This window comes from Oncorhynchus mykiss, chromosome 26 (genome assembly GCF_013265735.2).
Source record: "Oncorhynchus mykiss isolate Arlee chromosome 26, USDA_OmykA_1.1, whole genome shotgun sequence".
NCBI classification, from domain to species: domain Eukaryota; kingdom Metazoa; phylum Chordata; class Actinopteri; order Salmoniformes; family Salmonidae; genus Oncorhynchus; species Oncorhynchus mykiss.
In genome coordinates, this window is record NC_048590.1 from 46319388 (window position 1) to 46335213 (window position 15826).

The 15826-nt window shown below is 42.4% G+C and overlaps 1 protein-coding gene across 3 annotated transcripts in view; it reads left to right on the forward strand.

The window, feature by feature from the left end:
- The window catches only part of LOC110525033 (metallophosphoesterase MPPED2), a 135689-nt gene that overhangs the window by 18425 nt on the left and 101438 nt on the right, over positions 1-15826 (forward strand). For all 3 annotated transcript variants that reach the window (XM_036963485.1, XM_036963486.1, XM_036963487.1), the window contains exon 3: positions 13555-13736. In XM_036963485.1, the coding sequence (XP_036819380.1) occupies positions 13555-13736 (182 nt within the window). The remainder of the gene's footprint in view (positions 1-13554; positions 13737-15826) is intronic.

A 15826-nucleotide genomic window follows, 5' to 3' on the forward strand; every position in this document is an offset into this window, starting at 1 on the left:
AGGCATACATTACACTAAGCATAGACTGAGAAATACACGCTTTATACCTACAATGTATTACTTCTTGGACATTTATCAAGAAAGTGTGTATATTATAATCAATCAGAGGGAACTGTGGCATCTCCAAAACGGCAAAGTCCCTGACCTTCTTATCTGCTCTGAGTTAGGTGTCAGGTCCGGAAGAGCGAGCGAGCAGTGAACTTTGACCCACTTTACTTGTGTGTTTTTGGCCACCGAGCCAAGTGTGCTCTGTCAAACGAAATATCCTCCTACGAACATCAGAGATCTCTTCCCCCTCTCTTCTCTTCCCTTTCCTTTCCTTTCCTCTCTCCCTTTCATGCATTATCCCCCCTCCCTCTCTCTCTCTCTCTCTCTCTCTCTCTCTCTCTCTCTCTCTCTCTCTCTCTCTCTCTCTCAAATAATGGGCTCTGCTTTCTATCCAAAGCTTTTCCACTGTTTTTAGTAGCAAGGGGGATTCAGTGTTTCACTCTCTGTGTGCTTTGGCTTAAAGTGGAACTGACAGCGTTTTAACTACTTTACAGATATGAAACAAACAGACAATCTTAATATCAGTTTATGCTTCAAAACCAGCTTTATAACATTCCATGACATACTAAGACATTGTGGGCAGAATAGATGGATGCAGTTCAATACAGGATTAATTTAATTCACCAATACATTTCTTGGTTGTCCAAACATATTGCTATCAGGTTGTAAATCACAGCCTGGTACATTGTTTGCTGCCTCCATTCGGGATACATTGTTTCAGTTTGTAACTAAGGCTTTGAATGTCAATAAAATCAAACAAGTAATGATCATAAGTCAGTCATAACATGGCTAATATGCTATCTATCTATGTAGCCTAATAGCTAGCTAGCTTCTAGGAGGACGTCATGTCATTGGAAGAGTGGGTGAATCACTGATGTTTTCCCCTAGTATCGTTTTTCAGTGGCTACACAACTAGAGATTGGTTAGCTAGCTAGTTATGCTGACCCAATGTTATACAGTTAGTATGTCTCCGATTTAAGAGAACTCTTATCTGAGTGTGCCAGAGAGCAGAATAACTGATGAATTTAGAAACGTGAAACACCCGCTGAATATGACCAGTGTCAGTAAACGTAGTCAAGAAAGGTAACAGTTCATCACAAATGCTCTAGATAACATGTAAACAGCCTAGCCAGCTCTGCTACGGTGAGTAACAGGGTCAGCGTGAGGTGTTCTCTCATTTGTGTCTGGAGAAGCTAGCTAGCAAGCTAGCTTGGGTGCTTAGTTGGGACAACGCATGCATTGGCAGGCAAACTACAGAAGGACGAGTAGGCTATTTCCCATTTTTTATCAGTGCAATTTTCACGGCCAACTCGCTGAAAAAGTTTGAGAGGGTTTATCTAATGTTCCTTCCTTCAATTTTAGAGCATCTTGCTCTGGCTAGCATTAGTAGTTGAGCTTGTTGTTGATGTGCATTTTGGGGAAGATAGCCTACCTTTTTATGGTTGTTGGATCAATAGGACTGTACAGTTCCCAGATGTAAGAGGACTCCCGTGGTATTTACAGAAATCCATCCAAGTGTCTTTTGTGGCTTTTGACGAATGCATTCTAATGATCTAAAGTCGCGCTGTTGCAGCTGCCTGTAAACTAGAGGTCGACCGATTATGATTTTTAAACGCCGATACCAATTATTGGAGGACCAAAAAAAGCCGATACCAATTAATCGGACGGTTTTTAAAATGTATATTTGTAACAATGACAATTACAACAATACTGAATGAACACTTTTAGTTTAACTTAATATAATAAATCAATCAAATAAATGTTGCCTCAAATAAATAATCAAACATGTTCAATTTGGTTTAAATAATGCAATGGAGAAGAAAGTACAAGTGCAATATGTGCCATGTAAAAAAGCTAATGTTTAAGTTCCTTTCTCAGAACATGAGAAAGCTGGTGTTTCCTTTTAACATGAGTCTTCAATATTCCCAGGTAAGAAGTTTTAGGTTGAGGTTATTATAGGAATTATAGGACTATTTCTCTCTATACCATTTGTATTTCATATACCTTTGACTATTGGATGTTCTTATAGGCACTTTAGTATTGCCAGTGTAACAGTATAGCTTCCGTCCCTCTCCTCGCTCCTACCAAGGGGAACAACTACTTCAAGGTCTCAGAGCGAGTGACGTCACCAATTGAAACGCTATTAGCGCGCACCCCGCTAACTAGCTCGGGAGTTGATAGGCTTGAAGTCATAAACAGCTCAATGCTTGAAGCACAGCGATGAGCTGCTGGCAAACGCACGAAAGTGCTGTTTGACGGAATGCTTACGAGCCTGCTGCTGCCTACCACCGCTCAGTCAGACTGCTCTATCAAATATTAAATCATAGACTTAATTATAATATAATAACACACAGAAATACGAGCCTTAGGTCAATAATATGGTCAAATCCGGATACTATCATTTTGAAAACAAGACGTTTATTCTTTCAGTGAAATACGGAACCGTTCCGTTCCGGCATTGATGTTTATGGTTAGGTACATTCTGTCACGTCCTGACTATAGAAAACCTGTATTTTCTATGGTAGAGTAGGTCAGGGCGTGACTAGGGGTTTTGTTCTAGTTTATACTTTCTATGTGGGGTTCTAGGTTTGATTTTCTATGTTGGTGATTTGTATGATTTCCAATTAGAGGCAGCTGGTTATCGTTGTCTCTAATTGGAGATCATACTTAAGTTGCATTTTTCCCACCAGTGGGTTATGGGATATTGTTTTGAGTAGTGTATGTAGCACCTCTGTTATCACGGTTTGTTGTTTCGTTTGTTTGTTTATTGTTTGTTTTGCTGAAGTTTCACTATTAAATATAATGTGGAAAACAACATGTGCTGCGTCTTGGTCCGTCTATACAAACAACCGTGACACATTCGTGCAACGATTGTGCTTTTTTCGCAAATGTGCTTTTCTTAAATCATCCCCGGTTTGGCGAAGTAGGCTATGATTCAATGATAAATGAACAGGCACCGCATCAATTGTATGCAACGCAGGACAAGCTAGATAAACTATTTATATCATCAACTATGTGTAGTTAATAAGTGATTATGTTAAGATTGATTGTTTTTCATAAGATACGTTTAATGCTAGCTAGCACCTTACCGTGGCTCCTTGCTGCACTCGCTTAACAGGTAGTCAGCCTGCCATGCAGTCTCCTCATGGAGTGCAATGTAATCGGCCATGATCGGTGTCCAAAAATGCAGTTTACCGATTGTTATGAAAACTTGAAATCAGCACTAATTAATCAACCTCTACTGTAAACACACAGTCCAGTTCAAAGTGAATTATGGCATGCCCTACTGCCTGTAAACACACAGTCCAGTTCAAAGTGAATGATGGCAGGCCCTACTGCCTGTAAACACACAGTCCAGTTCAAAGTGAATGATGGCAGGCCCTTGTGGCAAATGGCTTGTTTGCATATAGGCCTGCTGTACCTCTGATTGGCTAAGGCACACTGGCCTGCATGGTACATGGTCCTAGGTTTTATTTACTGCAGTGTCTATTAATTGTCCAAACACACGGCTGCTTTCCCGCTCTATATGGGTATAGAATTTTCACAAATGCCTTAGTATACGTAATTTATGAAAACGTGAAAATTAACTAAGTGCTTGCTTGTCAGAAAATTTATTCTTATTCTTCCTGGGGGTGTATATGAACATTTTAATAAGGTTTCATGTAGCTAAAATGCTATCAGTTCCACTTGAACCAATAAGCCAATATGTTAGTGTGTTATAGAAGCCTTTTAATAAGAGGTGTTCTAGTTTGGGTTAGACAGATATCTAGTTTCAGTTTTAATGGTGTAAGATCTTTTTTAAATCACACACACACACACACACACACACACACACACACACACACACACACACACACACACACACACACACACACACACAGTATTTTTATGTCTCTGTGTGTAATTAAGTCACTTCTACAGTACTGAGTATTACCGCTACAGTGATACAAATCGAACACAAAATGAAATCAACGTTTATTGGTCGCGTACACAGATTTGCAGATGTTATCGCAGGGGCAGAGAAATGCTTGTGCTTCTAGCTCCAACAGTGCAGTAATACCTAGCAATACAAAACAATACACACATAATACAAAAAGTACAAAGAAAGAAATGAAGAAATATCAGAACAAGCAATGTCAGAGACCGGAATATAAAAGAATATATACATAATGGTGTGTATAGACAGCATGGCCAGTATATGAACAGAATAAATGTGTACAGCAGTAGTTATATAGGATGAGCCATGACTAGAATAAAGTACATGCATATAAAGTGGGTAAAACAGAATGTAAACATTATTCAAGTGTTTAATGACTCTATGTACAGTTGAAGTCGGAAGTTTACATACACTTAGATAAAACTCGGTTTTCAACCACTCCACAAATGTCTTGTTAACAAACTGTAGTTGGTTTGTAAGTTGGTTAGGACATCTACTTTGTGCATGACACAAGTACTTTTTTCAACAATTGTTTGCAGACAGATTATTTCACTTATAATTCACTGTATCACAATTCCAGTGGGTCAGAAGTTTACATACACTAAGTTGACTGTGCCTTTTAAACAGCTTGGAAAATTACAGAAAATTATGTCATAGCTGTAGAAGCTTCTGATAGGCTAATTGACATCATTTGAGTCAATTGGAGGTGTACCTGTGGATGTATTTCAAGGTCAACCTTCAAACTCAGTGCCTCTTTGCTTGACATCAGGGGAAAATCAAAAGAAATCAGCGGAGACCTGTTAGACCTCCACAAGTCTGGTTGATCCATGGGAGTAATTTACAAACGCCTGAAGGTACCACGTTCATCTATACAAACAATAGTATCCAAGTATAAACACCATGGGACCACGCAGTCGTCATACCCTCTCCTGGAGATGAACGTACTTTGGTGCGAAAAGTGCAAATCAATCCCAGAACAACAGCAAAGGACCTTGTGAAGACGCTGGAGGAAACAGGTTACAAAAGTATCTATATCCACAGTAAAACGAGTCCTATATCAACATAACTTGAAAGGCTGCTCAGCAAGGAAGAAGCCACTGCTCCAAAACCGTCATAAAAAAAGCCAGACTACGGTTTGCAACTGCACATGGGAACAAAGATCATACTTTTTGGAGAAATGTCCTCTGGTCTGATGAAACAAATAGAACTGTTTGGCCATAATGACCATCGTTATGTTTGGAGGAAAAAGGGGGAGGCTTGCAAGCCGAAGAACACCATCCGAAGCATGTGCAAGCAAGGAGGCCTACAAACCCGACTCAGTTACACCAGCTCTGTCAGGAGGAATGGGCCAACATTTCTCCAACTTATTGTGGGAAGCTTGTGGAAGGCTACCCGAAACGTTTGACCCAAGTTAAACAATTTAAAGGCAATGGTACCAAATACTAATTGAGTGTATGTAAACATCTGACCAACTGAGAATGTGATGAAATAAAAGCTGAAATAAATCATTCTCTCAACTATTATTCTGACATTTCACATTCTTAAAATAAAGTGATGATCCTAACTGACCTAAAACACACCGGGGTTAACACCCCTATTCTTACGATAAGTGCCATGGGATCTTTAATGACCTCAGAGAGTCAGGACACCCATTTAACGTCCCATCCGAAAGACGGCACCCTACACAGGGCGGTGTCCCCAATCACTCTCCTGGGGCATTGGGATATTTTTTTAGACCAGAGGAAAGAGTGCCTCCTACTGCCCCTCCACTTCCAGCAGCATCTGGTCTCCCATCCAGGAACTGACCAGGACCAACACTGCTTAGCTTCAGAAGCAAGTCAGCAGTGGTTTGCAGGGTGGTAAGTTTAAATGTATTTGGCTTCCGACTCCAACTGTACATAGGGCAGAAGTCTCTAAGGTGCACGGTAAAGTACCGGGTAGTAGCTGGCTAGTAACAGTGAATAAGGTTCAGGGCAGGGTACTGGACCGAGGCCGGATAGTAGTGAGTAATAGTCTAGTGACTAAACGGCTAGTGGACTGTTTAATTGTAGATTTCAGACTGTGCTCTGCTCTACAATAGTATTATCCTTCTACTCATCCCCTGTCTTTATCGCTCATCCTCCTTCTCTGTGCCTCTTTCTCATTTTATTTTAGTGGGCTACTTTACCTCATTAGTTTGATGAGTTCCCCATACCTGTCAGTGGGCTACTTTACCTCTGTGGTTTGATGAGTTCCCCATACCTGTCAGTGGGCTACTTTACCTCTGTGGTTTGATGAGTTCCCCATACCTGTCAGTGGGCTACTTTACCTCTGTGGTTTGATGAGTTTCCCAAAGCTGTCAGTGGTTTGACATAATCCGGCTGTTTCAATGCAGTTATCTACAGCAGTGGATCCCAAACAGTGGGGTGCACCCCCCTCCCCCAAAACATATTTCCTCTTAAAAGTTATATTAGTAGAATGCTCAATTGCAGACCGTAGAGAGCTGTTTATAACTTGACAGAAGATCAACCAGCCCATGTCAGCTAATGTTTTTTAGCTAGGCGTTTTGATGGAAGGGGGGCCCGAGTGAAAACATTTGGGAACCACTGATCTACAGTAGGAATCCTCTTCCCAGTTCTGAGCATTATCTCAGTTCAAAGGAGATCAATCAGCAAATAAGGACAACTGTGTTTGGGATTAAAAACACTGACAGTGCTTTTGTTTTGCCTCCCATGTATATTTTTGACATACTTATTGTTAACTGGCTAGGTCCACATACTGAGTATGTATATTAATGACATGCTGCATGCTAACTGGCTAGGCCTACAATCTGGGCATGTATATTAATGACACGCTGCATGCTAACTGGCTAGGCCTACATACTGGGTATGTATATTAATGACATGCTGCATGCTAACTGGCTAGGCCTACAATCTGAGTATGTATATTAATGACACGCTGCATGCTAACTGGCTAGGCCTACAATCTGAGTATGTATATTAATGACATGCTGCATGCTAACTGGCTAGGCCTACATACTGGGTATGTATATTAATGACATGCTGCATGCTAACTGGCTAGGCCTACAATCTGGGCATGTATATTAATGACACGCTGCATGCTAACTGGCTAGGCCTACAATCTGAGTATGTATATTAATGACATGCTGCATGCTAACTGGCTAGGCCTACAATCTGAGTATGTATATTAATGACATGCTGCATGCTAACTGGCTAGGCCTACAATCTGAGTATGTATATTAATGACATGCTGCATGCTAACTGGCTAGGCCTACAATCTGAATATTAATCTTAACATTAATATTAGCATGTATATTAATGACATGCTGCTTGCTAACTGTGCATGCTAACATCTCCCCTGTTAAACTAGTATAGTGTTATAGTGTAGGTTCTGAGGCTAGGCCTACATACTGGGTATGTATATTAATGACATGCTGCATGCTAACTGGCTAGGTCCACATACTGAGTATGTATATTAACATTAATATTAGCATGTATATTAATGACATGCTGCATGCTAACTGTGCATGCTAACATCTCCCCTGTTAAACTAGTATAGTGTTATAGTGTTGGTTCTGAGGCTAGGCCTACATACTGGGTATGTATATTAATGACATGCTGCATGCTAACTGTGCATGCTAACATCTCCCCTGTTAAACTAGTATAGTGTTATAGTGTTGGTTCTGAGGCTAGGCCTACATACTGGGTATGTATATTAATGACATGCTGCATGCTAACTGTGCATGCTAACATCTCCCCTGTTAAACTAGTATAGTGTTATAGTGTAGGTTCTGAGGTCTGCTCTAATTGATAGGGGCTGCAGGTATTTGTTTTTCAGTCTGTGGGTGGATTAAATCTCAAAGGAGAAGAGATCACTTTTCTCCTCTCTTTATTTTGGTACGTGCCAGTGTACCCTCATGTGGGAGTGTGTGTATTAGTATGAGCGGGGGGGATTCTTTATGTTAGCATATACTGTAAGTTGAATGGATCTGAAGGCATAGAGATATGGTTGGCAAGCATAACATCTCATGGTCGTACTAGAGTCCTGTTAGCAGTGTAAATATATGTGTGAGTGTGTGTGTGTGTGTGTGTGTGTGTGTGTGTGTGTGTGTGTGTGTTGGCCACAGGGTTCTGCACCAATGCCTCTTCCATAACTAGAACTGTCGAATCCTCTAAAGCTCCAGGATGTCTTGGCCACAGTGGACCAAATCTAATCAGCTACACTACCGTGTGTGTGTGTGTGTGTGTGTGTGTGTGTGTGTGTGTGTGTGTCCGTGTGCGCGTGCGCCATGCTTTACACACACACAGCAAACAGGGACTTATTTACTGCACCCGATAGCAAATAAAAAAAAATACGTTTTCATTTAAGTTTGAGTTGAACAGCTGGTCACAGAGAGATAGATAGGTCTGGACCTACAGTCAACCTCTCAACACCAGGGAGATAAATAGGTCTGGACCTACAGTCAACCTCTCAACACCAGGGATATAAATAGGTCTGGACCTACAGTCAACCTCTCAACACCAGGGATATAAATAGGTCTGGACCTACAGTCAACCTCTCAACACCAGGGAGATAAATAGGTCTGGACCTACAGTCAACCTCTCAACACCAGGGAGATAAATAGGTCTGGACCAACAGTCAACCTCTCAACACCAGGGAGATAAATAGGTCTGGACCTACAGTCAACCTCTCAACACCAGGGAGATAAATAGGTCTGGACCTACAGTCAACCTCTCAACACCAGGGAGATAAATAGGTCTGGACCTACAGTCAACCTCTCAACACCAGGGAGATAAATAGGTCTGGACCTACAGTCAGCCTCTCAACACCAGGGAGATAAATAGGTCTGGACCTACAGTCAACCTCTCAACACCAGGGAGATAAATAGGTCTGGACCTACAGTCAACCTCTCAACACCAGGGAGATAGATAGGTCTGGACCTACAGTCAACCTCTCAACACCAGGGAGATAAATAGGTCTGGACCTACAGTCAACCTCTCAACACCAGGGAGATAAATAGGTCTGGACCTACAGTCAACCTCTCAACACCAGGGAGATAAATAAGTCTGGACCTACAGTCAACCTCTCAACACCAGGAGATAAATAGGTCTGGACCTACAGTCAACCTCTCAACACCAGGGAGATAAATAGGTCTGGACCAACAGTCAACCTCTCAACACCAGGGAGATAAATAGGTCTGGACCTACAGTCAACCTCTCAACACCAGGGAGATAAATAGGTCTGGACCTACAGTCAACCTGACATTAGGCTACTGAGACAGCATGTTAGGCTGCACCAACATGTTTATAAAGGCTACTGAGGCAGCATGTTAGGCTGCACCAACATGTTTATAAAGGCTACTGAGACAGCCTGTTAGGCTGCACCAACATGTTTATAAAGGCTACTGAGACAGCATGTTAGGCTGCACCAACATGTTTATAAAGGCAACTGAAACAGCATGTTAGGCTGCACCAACATGTTTATAAAGGCTACTGAGGCAGCATGTTAGGCTGCACCAACATGTTTATAAAACTACTGAGGCAGCATGTTAGGCTGCACCAACATGTTTATAAAGACTACTGAGGCAGCATGTTAGGCTGCATCAACATGTTTATAAAGGCTACTGAAACAGCATGTTAGGCTGCACCAACATGTTTATTAAGACTACTGAGACAGCATGTTAGGCTGCACCAACATGTTTATAAAGACTACTGAGGCAGCATGTTAGGCTGCACCAACATGTTTATAAAGACTACTGAGGCAGCATGTTAGGCTGCACCAACATGTTTATAAAGACTACTGAGACAGCATGTTAGGCTGCACCAACATGATTATAAAGGCTACTGAAACAGCATGTTAGGCTGCACCAACATGTTTATTAAGACTACTGAGACAGCATGTTAGGCTGCACCAACATGTTTATAAAGACTACTGAGACAGCATGTTAGGCTGCACCAACATGTTTATAAAGACTACTGAGGCAGCATGTTAGGCTGCACCAACATGTTTATAAAGGCTACTGAGACAGCATGTTAGGCTGCACCAACAGGTTTATAAAGGCTACTGAGACAACATGTTAGGCTGCACCAACATGTTTATAAAGACTACTAAGACAGCATGTTAGGCTCCACCAACATGTTTATAAAGGCTACTGAGACAGCATGTTAGGCTGCACCAACATGTTTATAAAGTCTACAGAGACAGCATGTTAGGCTGCACCAACAGGTTTATAAAGACTACTGAGACAGCCTTTAGGCTGCACCAACATGTTTATAAAGACTACTGAGGCAGCATGTTAGGCTGCACCAACAGGTTTATAAAGACTACTGAGACAGCCTTTAGGCTGCACCAACATGTTTATAAAGGCTACTGAGACAGCATGTTAGGCTGCACCAACAGGTTTATAAAGCCTACAGAGGCAGCATGTTAGGCTGCACCAACAGGTTTATAAAGACTACAGAGGCAGCATGTTAGGCTGCACCAACAGGTTTATAAAGACTACAGAGGCAGCATGTTAGGCTGCACCAACAGGTTTATAAAGACTACAGAGGCAGCATGTTAGGCTGCACCAACAGGTTTATAAAGGCCAGATGCTTTTCTAGGCAGTGGATAACAGAGCTAGAATGGGGACCTTCCTGCATAAGAAATGGTAGAGGCCTGCCTGGCCTCACATGCTGTAGGCAAACAGGCCCTCGACCCAAATCACTGCATGGATGAAAGGTTCTGCTGAAAAGGAGGGAGAACATCATCTTTACCTTATAAGATGAACCCATATCTGGTGATCTGAACTGCAGAGCATTTGGGAGACTTATTAGTTAAGCAATTTAATAATGGTCCTTTTCAGACTGAATTTTGAAGAGGTTTTTCTTTGTTTCGCAATGTCTTTCTCTCCCATCTCTGTTAATGATGTGTGTGTGTGTGTGTGTGTGTGTGTGTGTGTGTGTGTGTGTGTGTGTGTGTGTGTGTGTGAATGGGTGTCGACTGTGCGGACTTGCATTATATATTCTGTGCGTGCACATTTTATTTTGTGTGTGTGTGCGTACATGCAAGTGTGTGTGTGTGCGTGAGTGCGTGTGTGTGTGTGTGTGTGTGTTCATGTGTCAGGTTGGAGGGAGACATATGTGTTGATTATGGGGCTGATGTTGTCTGTAGAGTGACATCTCATCTCCTAATGAAATAATGGCCTATTGGCAGAGTGTGGGGGATTGCACATTGCTGACTTCAATTACTGACAAGATTTTCTCTCCCTCCTTTCAAACACTCTCCATCCTTTTTCTTCCTTTTTTAGCTGACATAAATAAAAGGATGCCCAGTCGAGACCAGGGTCTAAGTGATTTTTCTTTTCACAAATGGACAGAAAAATACAGTTTTTAATTTAACACCCTTCCCCCAATTTGCCACCAAAAAGAATCAGACTTTTTTCTGGAAGGTTTTTTTTCTTGACTATTGTCAAAGAAAATAAAATCCTTTTACCTTTTTCTGAAATAAATGTGAATCATTTTCCCATCACATAAATTATGTTGAAATAACGTGATTTAGCAGCTCCAATTGATGTCATCTTTAACTACAGATGACATCTATGACAATTTTATTTTATGCCTCACACAAAGGCAAGCCACTAAAAGCTAAAAGCTACTCTGTCGGGGAGTTTGTGAAAATTTAGACACAGAATCATTTATTTTCTTACATTTTTTTCACAAGTCTCTAATTTTCTCATGTTAAAAGAACAGAGGGGCTGGCCATGTTAGTCCTGCTTTCAGTATGTGTCTGGTCTCTTGCAGTAGAACCCTAACCCTAGCCCTTGACCTGCAGTGGACTTGGGAGGATAACAGTGTTTAAAGTTGGACCTGAATGAAAGCAGTTTTTGATCTCCAGCCTAATGCTCTAATTTACAGGGTTCTGCAGCTAGCTCCCTCATTACACCATTTATACTGACCTGGTGTCAGCTACTGTATGACAGGATGTGTCTCTGAATACAGCTACTGTAGGACAGGATGAGTCTCTGACTACAGCTACTGTAGGACAGGATGAGTCTCTGAATACAACTACTGTAGAACAGGATGAGTCTCTGAATACAGCTACTGTAGAACAGGATGAGTCTCTGAATACAGCTACTGTATGACAGGATGAGTCTCTCACTACAGCTACTGTAGGACAGGATGAGTCTCTGAATACAACTACTGTAGAACAGGATGAGTCTCTGAATACAGCTACTGTAGAACAGGATGTGTCTCTGACTACAGCTACTGTAGGACAGGATGAGTCTCTCACTACAGCTACTGTAGGACAGGATGTGTCTCTGACTACAACTACTGTAGAACAGGATGAGTCTCTCACTACAGCTACTGTAGGACAGGATGAGTCTCTGAATACAACTACTGTAGAACAGGATGTGTCTCTGAATACAGCTACTGTAGAACAGGATGAGTCTCTGAATACAGCTACTGTAGAACAGGATGAGTCTCTGAATACAGCTACTGTAGAACAGGATGAGTCTCTGAATACAGCTACTGTAGAACAGGATGAGTCTCTGAATACAGCTACTGTAGAACAGGATGTGTCTCTGAATACAGCTACTGTAGAACAGGATGTGTCTCTGACTACAACTACTGTAGAACAGGATGAGTCTCTCACTACAGCTACTGTAGGACAGGATGAGTCTCTGAATACAACTACTGTAGAACAGGATGTGTCTCTGAATACAGCTACTGTAGAACAGGATGAGTCTCTGAATACAACTACTGTAGAACAGGATGAGTCTCTGAATACAGCTACTGTAGAACAGGATGAGTCTCTGAATACAGCTACTGTAGGACAAGATGAGTCTCTGAATACAGCTACTGTAGAACAGGATGAGTCTCTGAATACAGCTACTGTAGAACAGGATGAGTCTCTGAATACAGCTACTGTAGAACAGGATGTGTCTCTGAATACAGCTACTGTAGGACAGGATGAGTCTCTGAATACAGCTACTGTAGAACAGGATGTGTCTCTGAATACAACTACTGTAGAACAGGATGAGTCTCTGAATACAGCTACTGTAGAACAGGATGAGTCTCTGAATACAGCTACTGTAGAACAGGATGTGTCTCTGAATACAGCTACTGTAGAACAGGATGAGTCTCTGAATACAGCTACTGTAGGACAGGATGAGTCTCTGAATACAGCTACTGTAGGACAGGATGAGTCTCTGAATACAGCTACTGTAGAACAGGATGTGTCTCTGAATACAGCTACTGTAGAACAGGATGTGTCTCTGAATACAGCTACTGTAGGACAAGATGAGTCTCTCACTACAGCTACTGTAGGACAGGAAGTGTCTCTGATGACAGCTACTGTAGAACAGCATGAGTCACTCACTACAGCTTTATTCTCTATATTTTCTTTCTTTCCCTCACTTTCCTCTCTCTCTCTCTCCTTTCCCCTTTCTCTCTCTCTCTCTCTCTCTCTCTCTCTCTCTCTCTCTCTCTCTCTCTCCTTTCCCCTCTCTCTCTCTCTCTCTCTCTCTCTGTCTCTCTCTCTCTGTCTCTCTCTCTCTCTCTCTCTCTCTCTCTCTCTCTCTCTCTCAGGGTGGACCCTACCCCGTATGACACTCCTAAGCCAGCAGGACACACGCGGTTTGTGTGTGTTTCGGACACCCACTCCCGTACAGATGGGATTCAGATGCCCTATGGTGATGTGCTGCTCCACACGGGAGACTTCACTGAGCTGGGCCTGCCCTCTGAGGTCAAGAAGTTCAACGACTGGCTAGGTACCGTACACACACACACACACACACACACACACACACACACACACACACACACACACACACACACACACACACACACACATGGAGAGAGAGAGAGAGAGAGAGAGAGAAGCATACAGTCCCCACATTACTAAGGGGACATGTATTCCACATTTTCACTCTCATATTTATACACACATACGCACACACTTGTTTGTACACACACACTCAAACACACTCAAACACGCGGAAGGACGAACATTGACAGTGACAGACACACACAATGGTGTCAGCTACCCTGACTGGTGGCCTAAGTACCCAGTTTAACCCCTGTGACCTAACACACTGCGCAGTTAACCCTGGTTGGGTCAGGGGTTAGAACACCGACTCATTCAAGGGTTTTTCTTAGTTTTTTACTATTTTCTACATTGTAGAATATCAGTGAAGAAATCAAAACTATGAGATAACAGTAATGGAATAACGTAGTCACCCAAAAATGTGTTAAACAAATCAAAATATATTTTATATTTCAGATTCTTCAAATAGCCACCCTTTGCCTTGATGACAGCTTTACACACTCTTGGCATTCTCTCAACCAGCTTCACCTGGAAGGCTTTTTCAATAGTCTTGAAGATGTTCCCACATATGCAAAGCACTGGTTGGCTGCTTTTCCTTCACTCTGCGGTCCAACTCATCCCTGTAACAATCTGGGTGTAGTGGGTGCGAAGTCAGGCGCAGGAAGCAGAGAGTTCAGGGTAGTGCTATTTAATTCACAAACGGCGAACATAAGCCACCCCACGAAAACACAGGGCGCACACAAAAACAAATGCCCCAAACACAGGGACTAAAACAGTCCAGCAAAAAACCCACGAACAGGAAACGCGTTCACCTCAAACGTGCACACTAGTCACACAAACAATCCCGCACAAAGAACAGGCGGGCCGGCTGGCTAATAAAGCCCAACTAATCACCTAATAAACAACAGGTGTAACCAATAAACAGACAAGGAGGGGGAGGAAAGAATCAGTGGCAGCTAGTAGGCCGGTGACGACGACCGCCGAGCGCCACCCGAACGGGAAGGGGAGCCACCTTCGGTAGGAGTCGTGACAATCCCAAACCATCTCAATTGGGTTGAGGTTGAGTGATTGTGGAGGCCAGGTCATCAGATGCAGCACTCCATCACTCTCCTTCTTGGTCAAATAGCCCTTACACAGCCTGGAGGTGTGTTGGGTCATTGTCCTGTTGATAAACAAATGATAGTCCCACTAAGCCCAAACCAGATGGGATGGTGTATTGCTGCAGAATGCTGTGGTACCCATGCTGGTTACATGTGCCTTGAAATCTAAATACTGTACAGTGCCCTCCACTAATATTGGCACTATTGGTAAATATGAGCAGAACAGGCTTTTAATTAAAGTAAAATAATTGAAAGAAAAAATAAATTCTAAATATAAAACAAATATTTTTCTCAAATATATGTGTGCCACAATTGTTGGCACCCCTTCCTTCAATTCTTTGTGCAACCACTGTAAATCCCAGACAGTGTCACCAGCAAAGCACCTCCACACCATAACACCTCCTCCTCCATGCTTTACGGTGGGAAATACGCATGCGGAGATCATCTGTTCACCCTCACTGCGTCTCACAAAGACACTGAGGTTGGACCCAAAAATCTCCAATTTGGATATTTCCACCGGTCTAATGTCCATTACTCATGTTTATTGGCCCAAGCAAGTCTCTTCTTATTATTTGTGTCCTTTAGTAGTAGTTTCTTTGCAGCAATTCGACCATGAAGGCCTGATTCACACAGTCTCGTCTGAACAGTTGATGTTGAGATGTGTCTGTTACTTGAACTCTGTGAAGCATTTATTTGGGCTGCAATTTCTGTGGCTGGTAACTTTAATGAACTTATCCTCTGCAGCATAGGTAACTCTGGCTCTTGCTTTCCTGTGGCTGTCCTCATGAGAGCCAGTTTCATGAGAGCCAGTTTCATGAGAGCCAGTTTCATGAGAGCCAGTTTCATCAGAGCCAGTTTCATCAGAGCCAGTTTCATCAGAGCCAGTTTCATGAGAGCCACACCTCCCTGAGACACTCCGAGCCACACCTCCCTG